Raw genomic sequence first — 16,583 nt, 5'->3', positions numbered from 1 at the left:
TCTATGCATTCTGCCGAGCATCTTCTCCCTCTCCACTTCATCTTTCAGACACCAGACAGGTGGTTCTTTGTCTCTGATTGTTTCTTTAACACTCTCAAGGCAGAAATAAAAACAAAATTCCAACTGAATGTCAAAAATAGTAAGTAACATTTATTGAGTCCCTATTATGAGCACAATGCTACAGGCTTATTTAATCATTATAACATCAGTATATACTATCATCAGTCTCCTTTTATAAATTTAAAAACTGAAATTAAGTAACTTGCTCCTGGTCAAATGGCTGGTAATGAACTGGAATGTAAATCTAGGCAGGATTACTCAAAAGCCTGGGCTTTTAACTGGCATCCCTCACATACTTTCAGTATCAAGCTTATCAACCTGACTTGCAACATCTTGATTTCTGTCTCTCTAGTCTATGTTCTGTACTCGTGTCTTACTTATCCTTGTATGTCTAGTACATATACATTGATTCAATATCCTTAGAATAGAAGAATTTCCTTCCCCATGTAATACTGGAGCTCTGTTGTAAAATCTCAGCAGAGACAGTGCTGATAAGACCATCACAGATTGTTAAGCAGAGTACTTAATATCTGCTAAAGGAACAAAATAAGAAAGGTTAAGAAGAAAAGAAATGGGTGGCCCAAAGGGCAGAACTCAGACAGGTGTTCACTTTGCATCTATGGCTTTAAAAAAAAAAGTTCAGTGTTTGAAGACTGTTTGATGAATGGCTTATTGGGTCTCATTTAATTAGTTAATTAAATGTATTTATTACTTATTTATTTTGTGGAGGGGTTGAACTGAGGAGCATTCTAACTCTGAGCTACATATTCAGTTATTATTTTTTGTTTTGAAACAGGGTCTTACTAGGTTACTAAGAGTCTTGCTATCTTGCTGAGGCTGGTCTCAAACCTGTGCTCCTCTTTTCTCAGCCTCCCAAGTACTGAGATTACAGGAATGCACCACCATGCCAGATTTATATTAGGTCTTTTACAGAGAAACATGAGCTCTTTCCAAACCTTCATAAGAACACTGAACTATATATAATTATTATATTAATAAATATTACTGGCAGCTGGGTGTGGTGGCCCAGGTCAATAATCCCAGCACTTGGAGTCCGAGATAGGAAGAGCACAGGTTCAAGGCTAGCCTCAGCAACTTAGCCAGATCCTGTTTCAAAATAAAAAATAAGGCTGGGAGTATAGCTCAGAAAAAGAATGACTCTGGGTTCAAACCCCAGCACCCCCCCAAAAAAAATTACTGGCTTCTACTATGGCTAGTTTTTGCTAATTCAAAATTCTATATCTTTAATACATAGAAAAAAGTGAAATATCTGATATTCTCACTTATAATATTATGAATATGACAAGATTTAATCTCAGAGTCATTAAGTCATATCAACTGTAGTTTGTTAACATAAAACACTAGCCGGGCGTGGTGGTGCACACTTGTAATCCCTGCGCTTGGGGGGCGGAGACAGGAGGATTGTGCAGGTTCGAAGCCAGCCGCGTGCTGGCTTAGGAGACCCTGTATCCAAATAAAAATATAAAATAGGTCTGGGAGTGTAGCCCGGAGGTAGAAGGGCTTCCAGGAACCCCAGTCCCACAAAAAAAACAAACAAACAAAAAAACACCACTATTCAACACACTTTTCCTCAGATTTCTCAAGAGCCATTCTTGTCAACATTAGTGAGAATTGGTATACTGAAAGGAGAGTTAAGACCTGACCTATTTAAGCAAAAGATAATGACTAAAAACAAGTCATTTAAACAGCAAAATCTAGACATTTGAACCTATGTATCAATATATAATAGCTATAAAACAGCAAGAAACATTTTCTTGCTGTCTTGACAGATATTTTAATAACAGATGCATTCTTATTATATTGTAAGTCATCTGTATTTTTCCTAAAAGTGCTAATAAAGACGTGATCAACTGACCTAGAAAAGCAACACATTACTCCCATAGCCCACAATTTAAATGGAAAGATTTAAAGCATGACTCTAACATGTAATCAGGATAAAAGCTTGTAGGAAATGAAAGCATTACATATATTCAGAGTTAGAGAAAAGAATAACCAGAGAGGACAAAGATCTATGATCAGAAACTAATTATGCAACTGGTCTACACACTCTGTGCTTTCTAGAGTTCAGGCTCCTATGTATATGGGCTAAGGTAACATGGGGACTCCTTTCATTCATTCCTTTTTTCATTCATGTGTCCAACCATTCACACTATTTATTGAGTCTATTCTAGCATTTCTATAAAGAAATATATATGCTAGAAGGAGAATATGGACAATAAGTATATATACAAATATATACAGAAGATAATTTTAGCCCGGCATGATGACACATGCCTGTAATCCCAGTACTTAGGAAGCTGAGACAAGAAGATCACAGATTTGAGACCAGCCTCAGCAACTTAGTGGGACTCTCAGTCAACTTAGTGAGACCTCATTTCAAAACAAAACTATCTAACTAAATAACTAACTAAATAGATAGGACTAGGGGTGTAGCTCAGAAGTAGAATGCCCCTGTGTTCCAACCCCAATACCACACCACACACACACACACACACACACACACACACTTGACAAATTAGTGAAATTTGATAAATTAATGAAAAGTGTCACAAAGACCACACAACAAGATGGTATAAAGAGGACAACTGGGGCGTTGGGCTATACCTACTTTAGGTGGGGTAACCTGGGAAGGTAACACTTGAACTCTATTTCAAACATGAGAAGAAGCCAACCATGCAAAATAAGTACTAGGTTAAAAAAAGCCTCATAGGCAGAGGGAATGGCGAGCATAAAAGCCCCAAGGCAGGAATGAGTTTATAAATAAGAACAATAATAAAAAACAAATGAGGGAAAGTCCGGGGCCAGATCATATAGGGTCTTCTAGGTCATGATAAAGAGTTTGGGTTTAATTCTAACTATGATGAGAAGACAGAAAATTTTAGATAGGATATATACATAATTTCAAAAGATCATACTGAAGGCTCAATTTCCTAAGGGAGATGATAAAACCCAAATGTATGGTGGCTCTAAAACCCAAGCCACCACTGTAAGACCTCTATTTACACAGGATTCCTTCATAGAAGTGTTGGCTGTGGTTTGAATCCATTACATACATGGAAAAATGTTCCCTTCCTTTCACCAGAACAGGACAATTTTCTTCCAACTACACCCTTCCAGTTCCCAAATCTGGGTCACGGTGGAACACTACGGGACTCTTACTAGTCCTACCTCAATTAATTGAAAGCTGTCCCTCTTGAAAAATACCATGTGCACATATCTCTGAGCAACCAACATTAAAAACACCAGTGTGTTAGCTGGGCGTGGTGGCGCACACTTGTAATCCCCATGCTTGGGAGGCTGAGACAGGAGGATCATACAGATTCGAAGCCACCCTCAGCTACTTAGTGAGGCTCTCAGCAACTTAGTGAGGCTCTCAGCAACTTAGTGAGACCCTGTTTCCAAATAAAATATAAAATGGGTCTGGGAGCATAGCGCAGAGGTAGAAAGCCTGTGGGTTCCACCCCCAGTACCACCAATAAAATAAAATAAAATAAAATAAAATAAAATAAAATAAAATAAAATAAAATAAAATACACCAGTGTTGCTACTGTAAGAACAAACAGGATTTTATTTTCTCTTCTATTTGTAGAAAATATCATGCAGACATGGAACAGCTGCGCAGTTACAAAAGAAGCTGCTGATCATGCAAAGCAGGCAGCGGTGTCCTGATGCAGGGAATGGCCCTCACTGTAACTTTTTTCTCTTCACAAAATGAGAACTAATTTAGAGAAAGGAGATAAATCATCACGACATACACTGCACCAAGCACTATGCCAGGCTCTCTCCTTACTGTATTTCACTCAATCCTCTCAGTCGCCTCAGAGAAGCTCAGGAAAGTCAAGGGATATCCCTGAAGTCAGGAAAGAAATAGGCTCAACACAGGGCTTTCTGTAAGGAGTTCATGGCCTATTATATCATGCTCCTTATGAAAACACCTACCCAGATTTATGATATGTTGATGAAAATGGAGTTTGTTTTGTACATTATTTTGTTGCAATATAAAAATTGCTAAAAGATAAATTTTGAAACATAAAATTTCTCAATCTCCCTTAGCCTTCTAACAATACTAATAAAAGCCACAATACTAATAAAATTTTAGGTGGTAATTTGAGACAGTACGTTTGATATGTGATACGACAGAAAGGAAAAACATCCTAGCACTGTATGATGAGAATGATAAAGGTTGCAGAATAAACCATGTATTCATCAGGGGATGCTTTTATCTTTCATTTTAGTGTTAAAAAATCTTGTTTTATCTAGCAAAATAAAGGAGTTGAACCAAAAAGATTGTATCTTCATTTCAAGTGCATGAACATTAGAAATGAATATGTCAGTTAGGAGTGAGCCTCTACTGCTCATGCAAACGTTTTGGGTAAGGTAACCAGTAAGGGGCAGAGCCTCGCTTACCTCAAAAGGAGTGATGGCAAAGTACTATACGAGATATGAGCCTGCTCACGGCTGGCACTAATAAAAGGTGTAGTTTATTTGGATAATACCTTGGAACTAATTTGGCTACTTTTTTGGGGTAGAGGATTGAACCCAGTGGTATTCTACCTCAAAGCTATACCTCCCAGCCCTATGTATGTATGTATGTATGTATGTATGTATGTATGTATGTATAGATTTTTGAAACAGGCTCTCACTAGGTTGCTGAGAGCCTCACTACATTGCCAAGGTTGTCCTCGAACCTGAAATTCTCATGTCTCAGCCTCCTAAGTACTGAGAGTACAGGGGTGTGCCACCACATTTAGCTTTACTAACCTTGATAAGTAGACCCTATCTTCAAAAGCCTGGGCATGTGAATGTTTAATCTGATCATTTCATGAAGAATGATTAGGACTGAAAAAAGAAAAAAAAGGACTGCCCTGGCTTTTATTCTTACAACTAAACTTAGAGTATCTTAAACTATGTATTGATAAAAAATTGATAAAAGTTGAAGAGGCTCCATGTTCGCATGGCCTTCCCCTCAGGGCCCTGATGTTTCTTAAAGTGCCTTATGTTCCCTAATGTTCCATCCATGGGACAAAATTTGAAAATCACTGATTAAAATAGTTAGAAAAGAGTATCCTGAGCTAACTCCAGAATACACACCAATAGGAAAACTCTTAATTTCCTCAGTGACTGCAGTGGAATGACCTCTGAATTAAGAATCAATAAAAATGTGATTCATTCAGCATAAGCACTTACTATCTGGAAAGACGTATAACTTTAATATACCTTCTCTATCTCAAAGACTGATTCTAAAAATTAAAGGGTATAGTAAATGTGAAAGAAGCATTGAAAATATGAAGTGTTATGGTCAGGTGCTATTATGGCTGAAGAGCTATTTGAAGAGAGGAACAAAGATATGCATAATAGGTATCAGTCAGTTAAAACTGTTAAGAACCTACAAGAAACTATGATTTCTTCCAGAAAAAAAAAAAAAAATCATCCAGGCATGGTGGTACACACTTGTAATCCCAGTACTTGGGAGGCTGAGACAGGAGGATTGTGGTTCATGGCCAGGCTCAGCTATCTAGTGAGGCCCTCTGCAACTTAGTGAGACTTGTTTCAAAATAAAGAATAAAGCCACTTCTGGGAAGATGGCGACCAAGGGAAGCAGACGACCAGTCCTGTTGACACCTGATCTCCACTGCCTTAAAAACAGCATTCTACAAAGCCAGAAAATACTGTCAGTAGAGGAATAAAACTATAGGTAAAAGGCTGCAGGAGGGGAATAAAAAGGTTAGAAGACCAATCAGGGAACAGAAAAGAAACCCGCTCACCTTGCGGCTGCTGGCACTAGTGGTGGCGCCATCTTCCCTCACTGCACCGACTCCAGAGACAAAGAGGAAAACAACTAAGCCCTGAAGTGAGCAGCTGCAGATCACTGGAGTGTACGCCATCAGTTCTTCCTGTGCAAACTCCTGCTACAACTTCCAAAAGCAGCAGAGCTCACCACGCCCTCCAGAGATCGAGACCGGCTAGACTGTAAGTGCAGCCTTGCCCCTGCAGGAGAAGGCCCAGCACAGCACCCCCAGGGACTCACGCGGCCGTGATAAACTCCCTGGGTCTACTGTTGGACATAGCAGAGGCTCAGACTCAGGCTCTGCATCAGTGAAAAGTGTTGGGGGAGATCTATGCTTAACACTAGACCCTACTAGTAGGATCTCCAGGATCACCACGGATAACCAATCATGGTGAGTGGGGAGAAATCAGACCAACGCAGCCCTAACTGTGGACAACAGATTCTTACACTGAGTTTGGTATCAGAAGCATCTGCCACCGACCAAGACTCCACATCTGTGGAAAGTGTGGAGGATGACCTGCACTTAACACTAGATCCAGCACCATTGATACCAGCCATCTGTATAGACCGAGAAAGACTCAGAGAACCAGGCTTACAGCAGGAAAGGTGCCGGTGGCTCTCCCAGTCTGCACAGAGAGAAACTGCAGAGACCCAGTCTGCTGAGTAGTTATATATTTGTAGAGTTGCATTAATTTGTTGTTGATGTTGTTTTTCATTTTTCTTTTATTGTGAGTGTAAATGCCTTTTTTACCCTCTCCTCAAACACTCTCCCAAACTTCTTCTGTTGTTATAGACCTACTCTCCTCTCTCCATAATTTTTTCCCTCTCTTCTTTTCTCTTCTGTGTCTTGTATTAAATCCACTTCATATCACTATACTAAAAGTAACATTTGTTACTAGAATACCACTATAAATTCACTATTGCTAATTTTTATTCTATACTACATTACCAAACTCATATTCTCATTTATTTGATCCTATCTGTGGCTTTATCATATTCTTGCATTTACAACTTCATTTCCCTTCTCACTCAAACTTCACTATTGAATAAAACAACTTGCCCTTGGATATAACAGCTGACACCTAAAGGCTTAGAGAAATCTATCAAAAGCAACAAATACAAACATCTGAAATCATGAGACGGAGGAATAAAAAGGAAGCAATGAGCTCCTACAATACCACAATAACAGAACCTGACAACAAAGATTTGCAGGGATCTCCAGAAGGTCAAATCAGGAATGTAACTATAGAGGTAATAAAGGACTTCCAAAAAAATTTAGAGTCTGAAAGAAATAAAGAATGCAATAATTGAAGTGAAGGCATCAATTCAAACTATAAATAACCAATTAGACCACATGGAAAATAGAATCTCACTCCTAGAAAATGATCACTCCAAAAATGAATGCATAGTATATAATGTAGAAAAAACAATTTGAGAGCATGAATTGGACACAGAAGAAATATGGGCCCATTTTCAAAGAGCTAACCTAAAAAATAATTGGCATAGAAGGTGAAACTAAAGGGATCAACAATCTTTTCAAAGAAGTAATATCAGAAAACTTTCAAAACATAGAACAAGAGGTCAATATACAAATATAGGAAACTTATAGAACCCCCTTTAGACAAGATCAGAGAAAAGGTTCCCCACACCACATAATAGTCAAACTGATCAATGTAGAAGCCAAGGGGAGAATCTTAAAGGCAACAAAGTGACATTCAGAGGGAAACCAATTAGAATTCGGGAGGCTGAAACCGGAGGACTGCGATTTGCAGACAGCCTCAGCTACTTAGTGAGGCCCTTTGCAACTCAGTAACACCCGGTTTCAAAATAAAGAATAAAAAATAGAGCAGGGGGTATAGCTTGGAGGTAGAATGCCCCTGGGTTCCATTTCCAGACTAGCAAAAAAAAAAAAAAAAAAAAATCACTCTAGACTTCCCAAGCCAGAAGGGCTTGGAGTAGCATATTCCAAACTCTGAAAGAAAACAACCTGCAGCCCCAAGTTTCCTACCCAGCAAAGGTATCTCTCAAATTAGACAAGGAGATAAAAATCTTTCACGACAAACAGAAGCTGAAAAAATTTCTGTCTTCCAAACCAGCACTAGAGAAAATACTCAAAGAGATTAATTGCAAAGAAGAAATAATAATGCCAGAACCATAAAAACAAGAATTTCCATCCAGCAAACAACTAAGCAAAAAAGAACGAACACTACCTCAAACAGAAGCTAAATCTCAATATGTTAGGAATTAAAAATCATCTCAATAATCACACTGAATGTAAATGGCCTCAACTCCCCAGTAAAAAGACAAAATGGATTAAAAACTGAAAGCCATCTATTTGCTGCCTGCAAGAAACACACCTTAAAAGTAAAGTAAAGCTAAACACAAACTAAAGGTAAAGTGCTAAAGCAGGGTAATCCATGCCAACAGAACTCAAAGACAAGCAGGAGTAGCAACTATGATATCAGACAAGTTAGACTTCAAGTGCAAGCTTATTAGAAGAGACAAAGCAGGTCATTTTTTGCTTGTAAAAGGAATAATCCAGCAAGAGGAGATAACAATAGTCAACATTTATGCCCCAATCATAGGTGCAATTACTTTCATAAAACAAACTCTTTGTGACATTAAGTCATACATAAATCCCAATACAATAATACTGGGAGACCTCTATACCCCTCTCACACAATTAGACTGATCTTCTAGACAAAAGGTCAGTAAAGATGCCTCAGACCTAATGAACACCATCAAACAAATGGACCTATTAGACACATATAGAATATTCCACCCAACTACAGCAGAGTGCACATTTTTCCCAGCTACTCACAAAAAGTTCTTCAAAACATATCACATCCTGGGCCACAAAGTGAGCATTAAAAATTCAAAAAAATGTGACATACTTCCATGTGTCTTTTCAAACCATAATGGAATAAACCTAGAAATCAACTATAAGAAGACCCAGAGAAACCACATAAACATGTAGAGACTGAACACCACACTTACTGAATGAAGAATGAGTCAGAGAAGAAGGGGTGAAATAAAGAAATTTCTAGAAATAAAAATAGATACAACATATCAAAACCTCTGGGAAACTTTGAAGGCAGTATTGAGGGAAAAATACAAAGCACTGAGTGCTCACATAAGAAGAACAGAAAATCACCAAATAAAAAGCCTAATGAAATGCCAGGTGTGGTGGCACACCCTTATAATCCCCATGTTTGGGAGGCGGAGACAGGAGGATCGTGCTGGTTCAAAGCCAGCCTTGCTGGCTTGAGAGCCTCTGTTTCCAAATAAAGAAATTATAAAAAATAGGTCTGGGAATGTAACCCGGAGGGTAGAAGGGTTTCCAGGAACCCCAGTTACCACCAAAAACAAAACAAAACAAAAAACCTAATGACACACTTCAAAGCCCTTGAAAAACAGGAATAGTCTAACCCTAAGGCCAGCAGAAGACAGGAAAATCAGAGCAGAAATCAACAAAGTAGAGAATAAAAAAAAATTCAAAAAAATCAACAAAACCAAAAGCTGGTCTCTTAAAAAACTTAACAAGATAGATAAACCATTAGCCAACCTAGCCGAGAGAGAGAGAGAGAGAGAGAGAGAGAGAGAGAGAGAGAGAGAGAGAGAGAGAGAGAAGAGAGAACCAACCCAAATTATGAAGATAAGAGATAAAAAATGAGATATTACTACTGACAGTGTAGAAATCCAGAGAATTATCAGAAACTACTTTGAAAACTATATCCCAATGAAATGAAAAATCTGGAAGAAATGGACAACTTTTAGATAAATACAACCTGCCTAAATTGAGTCAAGAAGATATAGAAAATTTAAGCCAACCAATAGCAATCAAAGAGATTGAAACAGCAATAAAAAGCCTACCATATCAAAGAAAAGCCCAGGACCAAATGGCTTCCCAATCAATTTTACAAAAACTTTATAGAAGAGCTAATCCTGATACTCCTCAATCTATTTTGTGAAACAGAAAAAAATGGGACTCTCCCAAATACATTCTACGAACCCAACATCACATTAATATCAAAACCAAATAAAGACAGCTCAAGGAAGGAAAACTATATCTTAGATGAACTTGGATGTGAAACTGCTAAACAAAATACTAGCAACACGCATTCAAAACCACATCAAGAAAACCATACACCATGACCAGGTAGGGTTCATTCCAGGGATGCAAGAATGTTTTCAATATATAAAAATCAATCCATATAATTCATCATATAGCCAGAACCAAAGACAAAATCCACATGATCATTTCAATAGATGCTGAAAAAGCATTTGACAAAGTCCAACATCCATTTATGCTAAAAGCACTGCAGAGAATTGGAATAGAAGGAACATGCCTCAACATTATTAAGGCAATCTACAATAGGCCCACAGCCAACATCATATTAAATGGGGGAAAACTTCAAGAATTCCCCCTAAAAACAGGAACAAGACAAGATGTCCATTATCACCACTTCTTTTCAATATAGTACCTGAGACTCTAGCCAGAGCAATAAGGCAAGAAAAGGAAATCAAAGGAGTACAAATGGAAAAGAACTCAAACTTTCACTATTTGCAGATGACATGATATTATACTGTGAAGACCCAACAAACTCAACCAAAAGGCTTATAGAACTTATTAACAAATTCAGCAACATGTCTGGATACAAAATATATCTTAAAAATAGGATGCTTTTCTGTATACCAACCAAAAATTCACTGAAAAAGAAATCCAGAAAATACTTCCACTCAGGATTTCCCACAAAAAAATAAAATACTTAGCAATAAACTTAACCAAGGAAGTAAAAGACCTCTACAAAGAAAATTATAAAGCACTGAAAAAAGAAATCAAAGACGATTTAAAAGATGGGAAGATCTTCCATATTCATGGATAGGCAGAATAAATATCATAATAGCCATACCACCAAAAGTGATCTACAGATTCAACACAATACCCATTAAATTACCAAGATCATTCCTCCCAGACATAGAAATATCAGTTCTTAAATTCATTTGTAACAACAAAAAAGCCAGAATAGCCAAAGTAGTTCTCAGCAACAAAAACCATGCAGGAAGAATCACAATACTTGACTTTATACTACAAAGCCATAGCAATAAAAACAGCATGGTAGTGGCACAAAAACAGATACACAGACCAGTGGAGCAGAACAGAAGACTCAAACAAATCCATATACTTACAGCCAATTAATTTTTGACAAAGGGGCAAAAAACATACACTGGAAAAAAGATAGCCTGTTCAACAAATGGTGTTGGCAAAACTGGTTAACCATATGGAGAAAAATGGAAATAAATCCCACTTTCTCATCCTGCACAAAACGCAATTCAAGATGGATCAAAGACTTGGAAATTAGACCAGAGACCTTGAGGCTTCTTGAAGAGGGCATAGGTCCAACACTACAACACATAAGAGCAGAGAAAAACTTTCTCAACAAGACCCCAAAGGCACAAGACACAGAAAGGTGAATTTTTGTGGGATTACATTAAACTGAAGAGCTTCTGTACAGCAAAGGAAACTATCAAGAACCTCAATCAAGAGCCAACTACTCTTGAGATAGAGGACTAGTGTCTAGAATATACAGAGAACATAAACTCAGCATTAAGAAAACAAATATCCCAATCAAAAATGGGGAAATGAATTAGACACTTCACAAAGAAAAGAAATTCAAATGGCCAATAAATGCATGAAAAAAATGCTCAAAAACATTAGCAATCAGAGAAATGCAAATCAAAACTACCTTGAGATTTCACCTAACTCCAACTAGAATGTAAATCATTCAAAACACAAAAACAAATGCTGGCAAGGATATGGAGAAGCGGGGATGCGAATACATTGTTGGTGGGATTGCAGATTAGTATCAACTTTGGAAAACAGTATGGAGTATCCTCCAAAGAATGGGAATGAACTTACCATATGATCCAGCAATACCACTTCTGGGTATCTACCCAAAAGAAAGGAAACCAAACTACCAAACTAATGCATGCATATCTTTGTTCATAGCTGCACAATTCACAATTGTCAAACTATGGAACCAGCCAAGATGCCCATCAAGAGATGAATGGATTAAAAACTATGGGATATAGCTGGGTGTGGTGGTGCACGCTTGTAATGCCCATGCTTGGGAGACTGAGGCTGGAGAATTGCACATGTTCAAAGCCAGCCTCAGCTACTCAGTGAGGCTCTCAGTAACTTTTCCAAATAAAATATAAGAAATAGGTCTGGGAGTATAGCCCAGAGGTAGAAAGCCACTGGGTTCCCACACCAAAAAAACCTAATTCTGTTTAGTGTTTAGTGAGACAAAGGTCAAAAGAAACATATTATAAAATCTTATTTTTTAGCAGTAGTAAATTATACAGAGCTTGTTCCTAATTCCCTTCCACCCCTGTGATACTGGGGATGAAACCCAGGAGTATTCTACCTCCAAGCTACACCACCATCCCTATTTTTATTTTTATTTTTGCTTTTTAAAAAAATTTTTATTAGTGCATTGTATTCATATATTGTAATGGGATGCAAGATGGTGGAGACATACAAGTACACATTACCCAATTAGCCCTTACCCAGTTCCCACCCCATTCTCTCCCCTACCTCCTTCTCATGTTTGGCTTAGTGACTGACATTCATATGTTTGTTAAAGCACATCATGTGCATTAGAGAATTTCCCCCTCCCTCTGATCCCCTCAGTTAGGTCACCTTATTTGCTCATCTATAGAATCTCCTTCTTCATCTAGAGTTCCTCCTATGACCCATTTTCTCCCTAGCTGCTGCATATTAGGGAGAGCATCTGATTTCTTATTTTTTGTTACTAACTAATCTCACTTAGCATAATGTCCTCCAGCTCTATCCATTTCCCTGTAAACGATATAGTGTTTTTCTTTAAGGCTAAGTAAAATTCCATTGTGTATATATCCCATAGTTTTGGTGGTACTGGGGATGGGACCCTTCTACCTCCGGGCTACACTCCCAGACATATTTTATATCTTAATTTGGAAACAAGGTCTCTTAAGCCAGCACAGCTGGCTTTGAACCTGTGTGATCCTCCTGTCTCTGCCTCCCAAGCGCGGGGATTAAAGGGTGTGCCACCACGCCCGGCTACATTCACCTTAAAGGAAGAGATTTTATCAATAGGATATATACATCTTTCAAATTGTTTTTCAACATTGGTGATAAAATGCCACCAATAGATCTATCTATAAGTTTCTTTTGCCTACACAAAAATAAACTTTTCCCAGGTTTTTAAAATATCCCATAATCAAAAACTACCCATTATAGACTGAATGGGTCCTCCTAAAATTCATATAGTGAAACCCAAATTCTTGGTGTGGCTGTTTTTGGAGATGGAGCCTCTAATGAAATAGTGAAGTTTAAAGGAGATCATAAGGATGGAACCAAGAAGGGCAAAATAGTATCTTTATAAGAGATACCAGAGAGTTCTCTCTCAAATGCTCACACACAGCAAAAGTCAATGAGCACACAGCCAGAGGCAGCAATCTGCAGCCCAAGGGGCAAGGCCTTGTCAGACACCAACCTTAATCTTGGATTTTCAGTTGCCAGAACTTTGAGATAATAGGTTTCTGTTGTTTAAGCCACTCATCCAGTTTGGGAATTGTGTTATAGAAGAGCAGCTAAATACACTCTTACTAAATGCTCCCTACATCTCTTGTTCCAGAAAATGTACTTGCTGAAGTCTACTACAAGAGAAACATTTCACTAAACACACAGGGAAATCAGATTAATAAAAACTGCTTTGTATGAAGTATTTTTTGAAATCATTTGCAGTCAAGCCACCTTGTAAAAATTACGCTTACCCTTGAAGAGTAATGCACTCTCGGGAGCTTTCAGCCCAGCAGCCACTCAGCATTGCAGCAAAATAACTAGATCTGGCACTTAAAATGGCCCTAAAGGAAAGAGGAGAGGAACACAGGTAAACATTTATGTACTATGCAAGATATAACATTTTTATGAAGCTGTTCATCTTTACCTCTTAAAACCTAACAATCGATTTGTTCTGTTTGTATCCACTGGTAGGATTATTACAATAAAAAATTATAAGTGTATATTTATGTGTAAGTATTTTATTTGTGTGTGTGGGGATTGAATGCAGAGGGATTCTAGCTTTGAGCTATACTCCCAGCCCAATTTCTTAGTTGGAAACAGGGTCTCATTAGGTTGATGAGTCTTACCATTTTTTGAGGCTGTACACACACCTGTGATCCTCCTCTCTCCTCCTCCCAAGTACAGGAATCACAGACATGTACCACCACACCCAGCATAGTATTTTATTTAAAACACAAATTCCAACACCTTTGTTATCATTTTAATTTTTTTCTTGAAGGCTAATTTAAATAATAACAATTAAAACTACTTCCATGACTGAAAGAGCAACAAATCACTACAAAAGAAAAAATAAAGACCAAAGATGTCACTTAACATCTTCAGGAAGTAGTAGGAAAGAAACTAGTTATTATTAGCAAAGTTTTAATTAAAAGGAGAAACTACTACTGTAAGGATTCTGAGTTCTATTTCAGAACTCACCCTAATTTTGCTCAGGAAAGACTCTATCTTGGTTTCAAGTAAATTACAGGGCAATTTATTTTCTCTTGAATTTCCATTCTATTCAAATAAAAATTTTTACTAATTAAAAAAAATTTATTTTTGGTGGTATTGGGGATTGAACCTGTCTACCTCAGGGCTACACTCCCAGACCTATTTTATATTTTTATTTGGAAATGGGGTCTCTTAAGCCTGTGAGGGCTTAAGATTCTCCCGTCTCTGCCTCCCAAGTGCAGGGATTACAAGCGTGCGCCACCATGCCCGGCATAATTTTCAGTAATTTTTTTAATCCAACAAATATCCATTGACTTCTACTTTGTGCTAGGCATTATTCTAGATGCAAGGAATACGGCAGTAAATGAGATAAACAGGAAAATGTTATATTCCAGTGGAGGATGGGATGGAACAGTAAGAAGACTAGGGAGAAGAGAAAGGCACTTCTGGTAATGGTTTACTAGTTGCTAGATTGTTTCAGACCAGCCCTTCTGCTGAAAAGAGCTAAAGATGGAGCATGTGCACATATATACTCCTGAATGCACACACAAAAGAAAAAGCATGATTTGAAGGCATATGAACATTTCCATGGTGGTTAGATCAGTTCAACAAATTATAAGAGAGTAGACAGGAGATCCAAGCATTTGACATAACTTTTTCTACTGAAATGGTTGCCAGATATGGAAGCAAAAGCATTCATCTGTTGATGGACACCTGTGTTGGTTCTGTAAGTTGGCTGCTGTGAATCTTGCTGCTATAAACATAGGTATGCATGTTATCAAACCAGGTGTCCATTAACAGTTGAATGGAAAAAGAAAATGTGGTATATGCACACAGTGGAGTTTTATTCAGCCATAAAGAATAATGTGAGCCAGGCGTGGTGGCGCAGGCTTGTAATCCCAGCTCTTGGGAGGCTGAGACAGGAGATCGCGCAGGTTCGAAGCCAGCCTCAGCTACTTGGTGAGGCTCTCAGCAACTTAGTGAGACCCTGTTTCCAAATAAAATATAAAATAGGTCTGGGAGTATAGCCCGGATGTAGAAAGCCTCTGGGTTCCACCCCCAGTACCACCAAAAAAAAAAAAAAAAAAAAAAAAAGGAATGATGTTATTCATAGAAAAACAGATAGAACCTAGGAACATTATGGTGAGATCAGCCAGTCTCAAAGTCAAGGGTCATGTTTTTCTCTCATACACGGAAGTTAGAGAGAAAATAGGAAATAAAAGGACTTCAGATAAAAAAGGAGAGACACCAGTAGAATATTAGAAGGGGACTGAAGGAGGGAGAAGGGAAGGAAACTTGAGGAAGGAAACAGACCAAATAATATTATGTCCATACATGAAGGCATCACGACCAATCTTACTAGCATGTATGAGGAGGGAGGGAGGGGAGCAGGGTGGCATCTGGAGGAGGGCACACCACATGATGTGTGCATGTGTAAGCATATCACTATGAATCCCAATATGATGAGTAAGCACAATGTACCAATAACTTTTTTTTTTTTTTTTTGCAGTACTGGGATGGAACCCAGGGGCATTCTACCTCCGAGCTATGCCCCAACCCTATTTTTTATTCTTGATTTTGAAACAGGATCACACTGAGTTGCAAAGGGTCTAAGTAGCTGAGGCTGGGCGAGAACCCGGATCCTCCTGTCTCAGCCTCCCAAGTACTTGGATTATGAGCATGTGTGACCACACCCAGCTTCGATAACATTTTTTAAAAAGCAAAAACAAGCTGGGCATGGAGATGCATGCTTGTAATCCCAGTACTTGGGAGGCTGAGACAGGAGGATCGCAGGTTCTCAGCCAACCTCAGCTATATAGTAAGGCCCTCCACAACTTAGTAAGACCCTGTTTCAAAATAAAGAATAAAAAATTGGGCTGGGGGTGTAGCTCAGAGATAGAATGCCCCTGGATTCAATTACACACACACAAATAAAGAAAAACAATGTTTGAGAGGCTGAGAATAGCTTTGGTTTATCTTCACAGGCTTCAAAGAACACAAATTAGAACTTGAGATCCATTAAAGAGAAGCAGTTTTGGTGGGTAGCCCAGGATTTTTATGAGCCCCTCAAGAGCCATACCCTAGGAGGAAGAGCGAACAGGAAGTAAACACGTTCTTGTGAGAGCTGAAGGCAGCTTTGAATCAGCTGAAACCCTG

The 16,583-nt window shown here is 38.3% G+C and overlaps 1 protein-coding gene across 1 annotated transcript in view; it reads right to left on the bottom strand.

The window, feature by feature from the left end:
- The window catches only part of BTBD8 (BTB domain containing 8), a gene marked incomplete at both ends in the record, with an annotated part of 92,238 nt that overhangs the window by 41,499 nt on the left and 34,156 nt on the right, over positions 1-16,583 (bottom strand). Inside the window, one exon of the mRNA XM_080693076.1 lies at positions 13,688-13,777. Within this exon, the coding sequence (XP_080549202.1) occupies positions 13,688-13,777 (90 nt within the window). The remainder of the gene's footprint in view (positions 1-13,687; positions 13,778-16,583) is intronic.

The sequence above is a fragment of the Muscardinus avellanarius genome (genome assembly GCF_963383645.1).
Source record: "Muscardinus avellanarius genome assembly, chromosome: 3".
Taxonomy (NCBI): domain Eukaryota; kingdom Metazoa; phylum Chordata; class Mammalia; order Rodentia; family Gliridae; genus Muscardinus; species Muscardinus avellanarius.
This window is presented reverse-complemented; position numbering and strand designations above follow the sequence as displayed.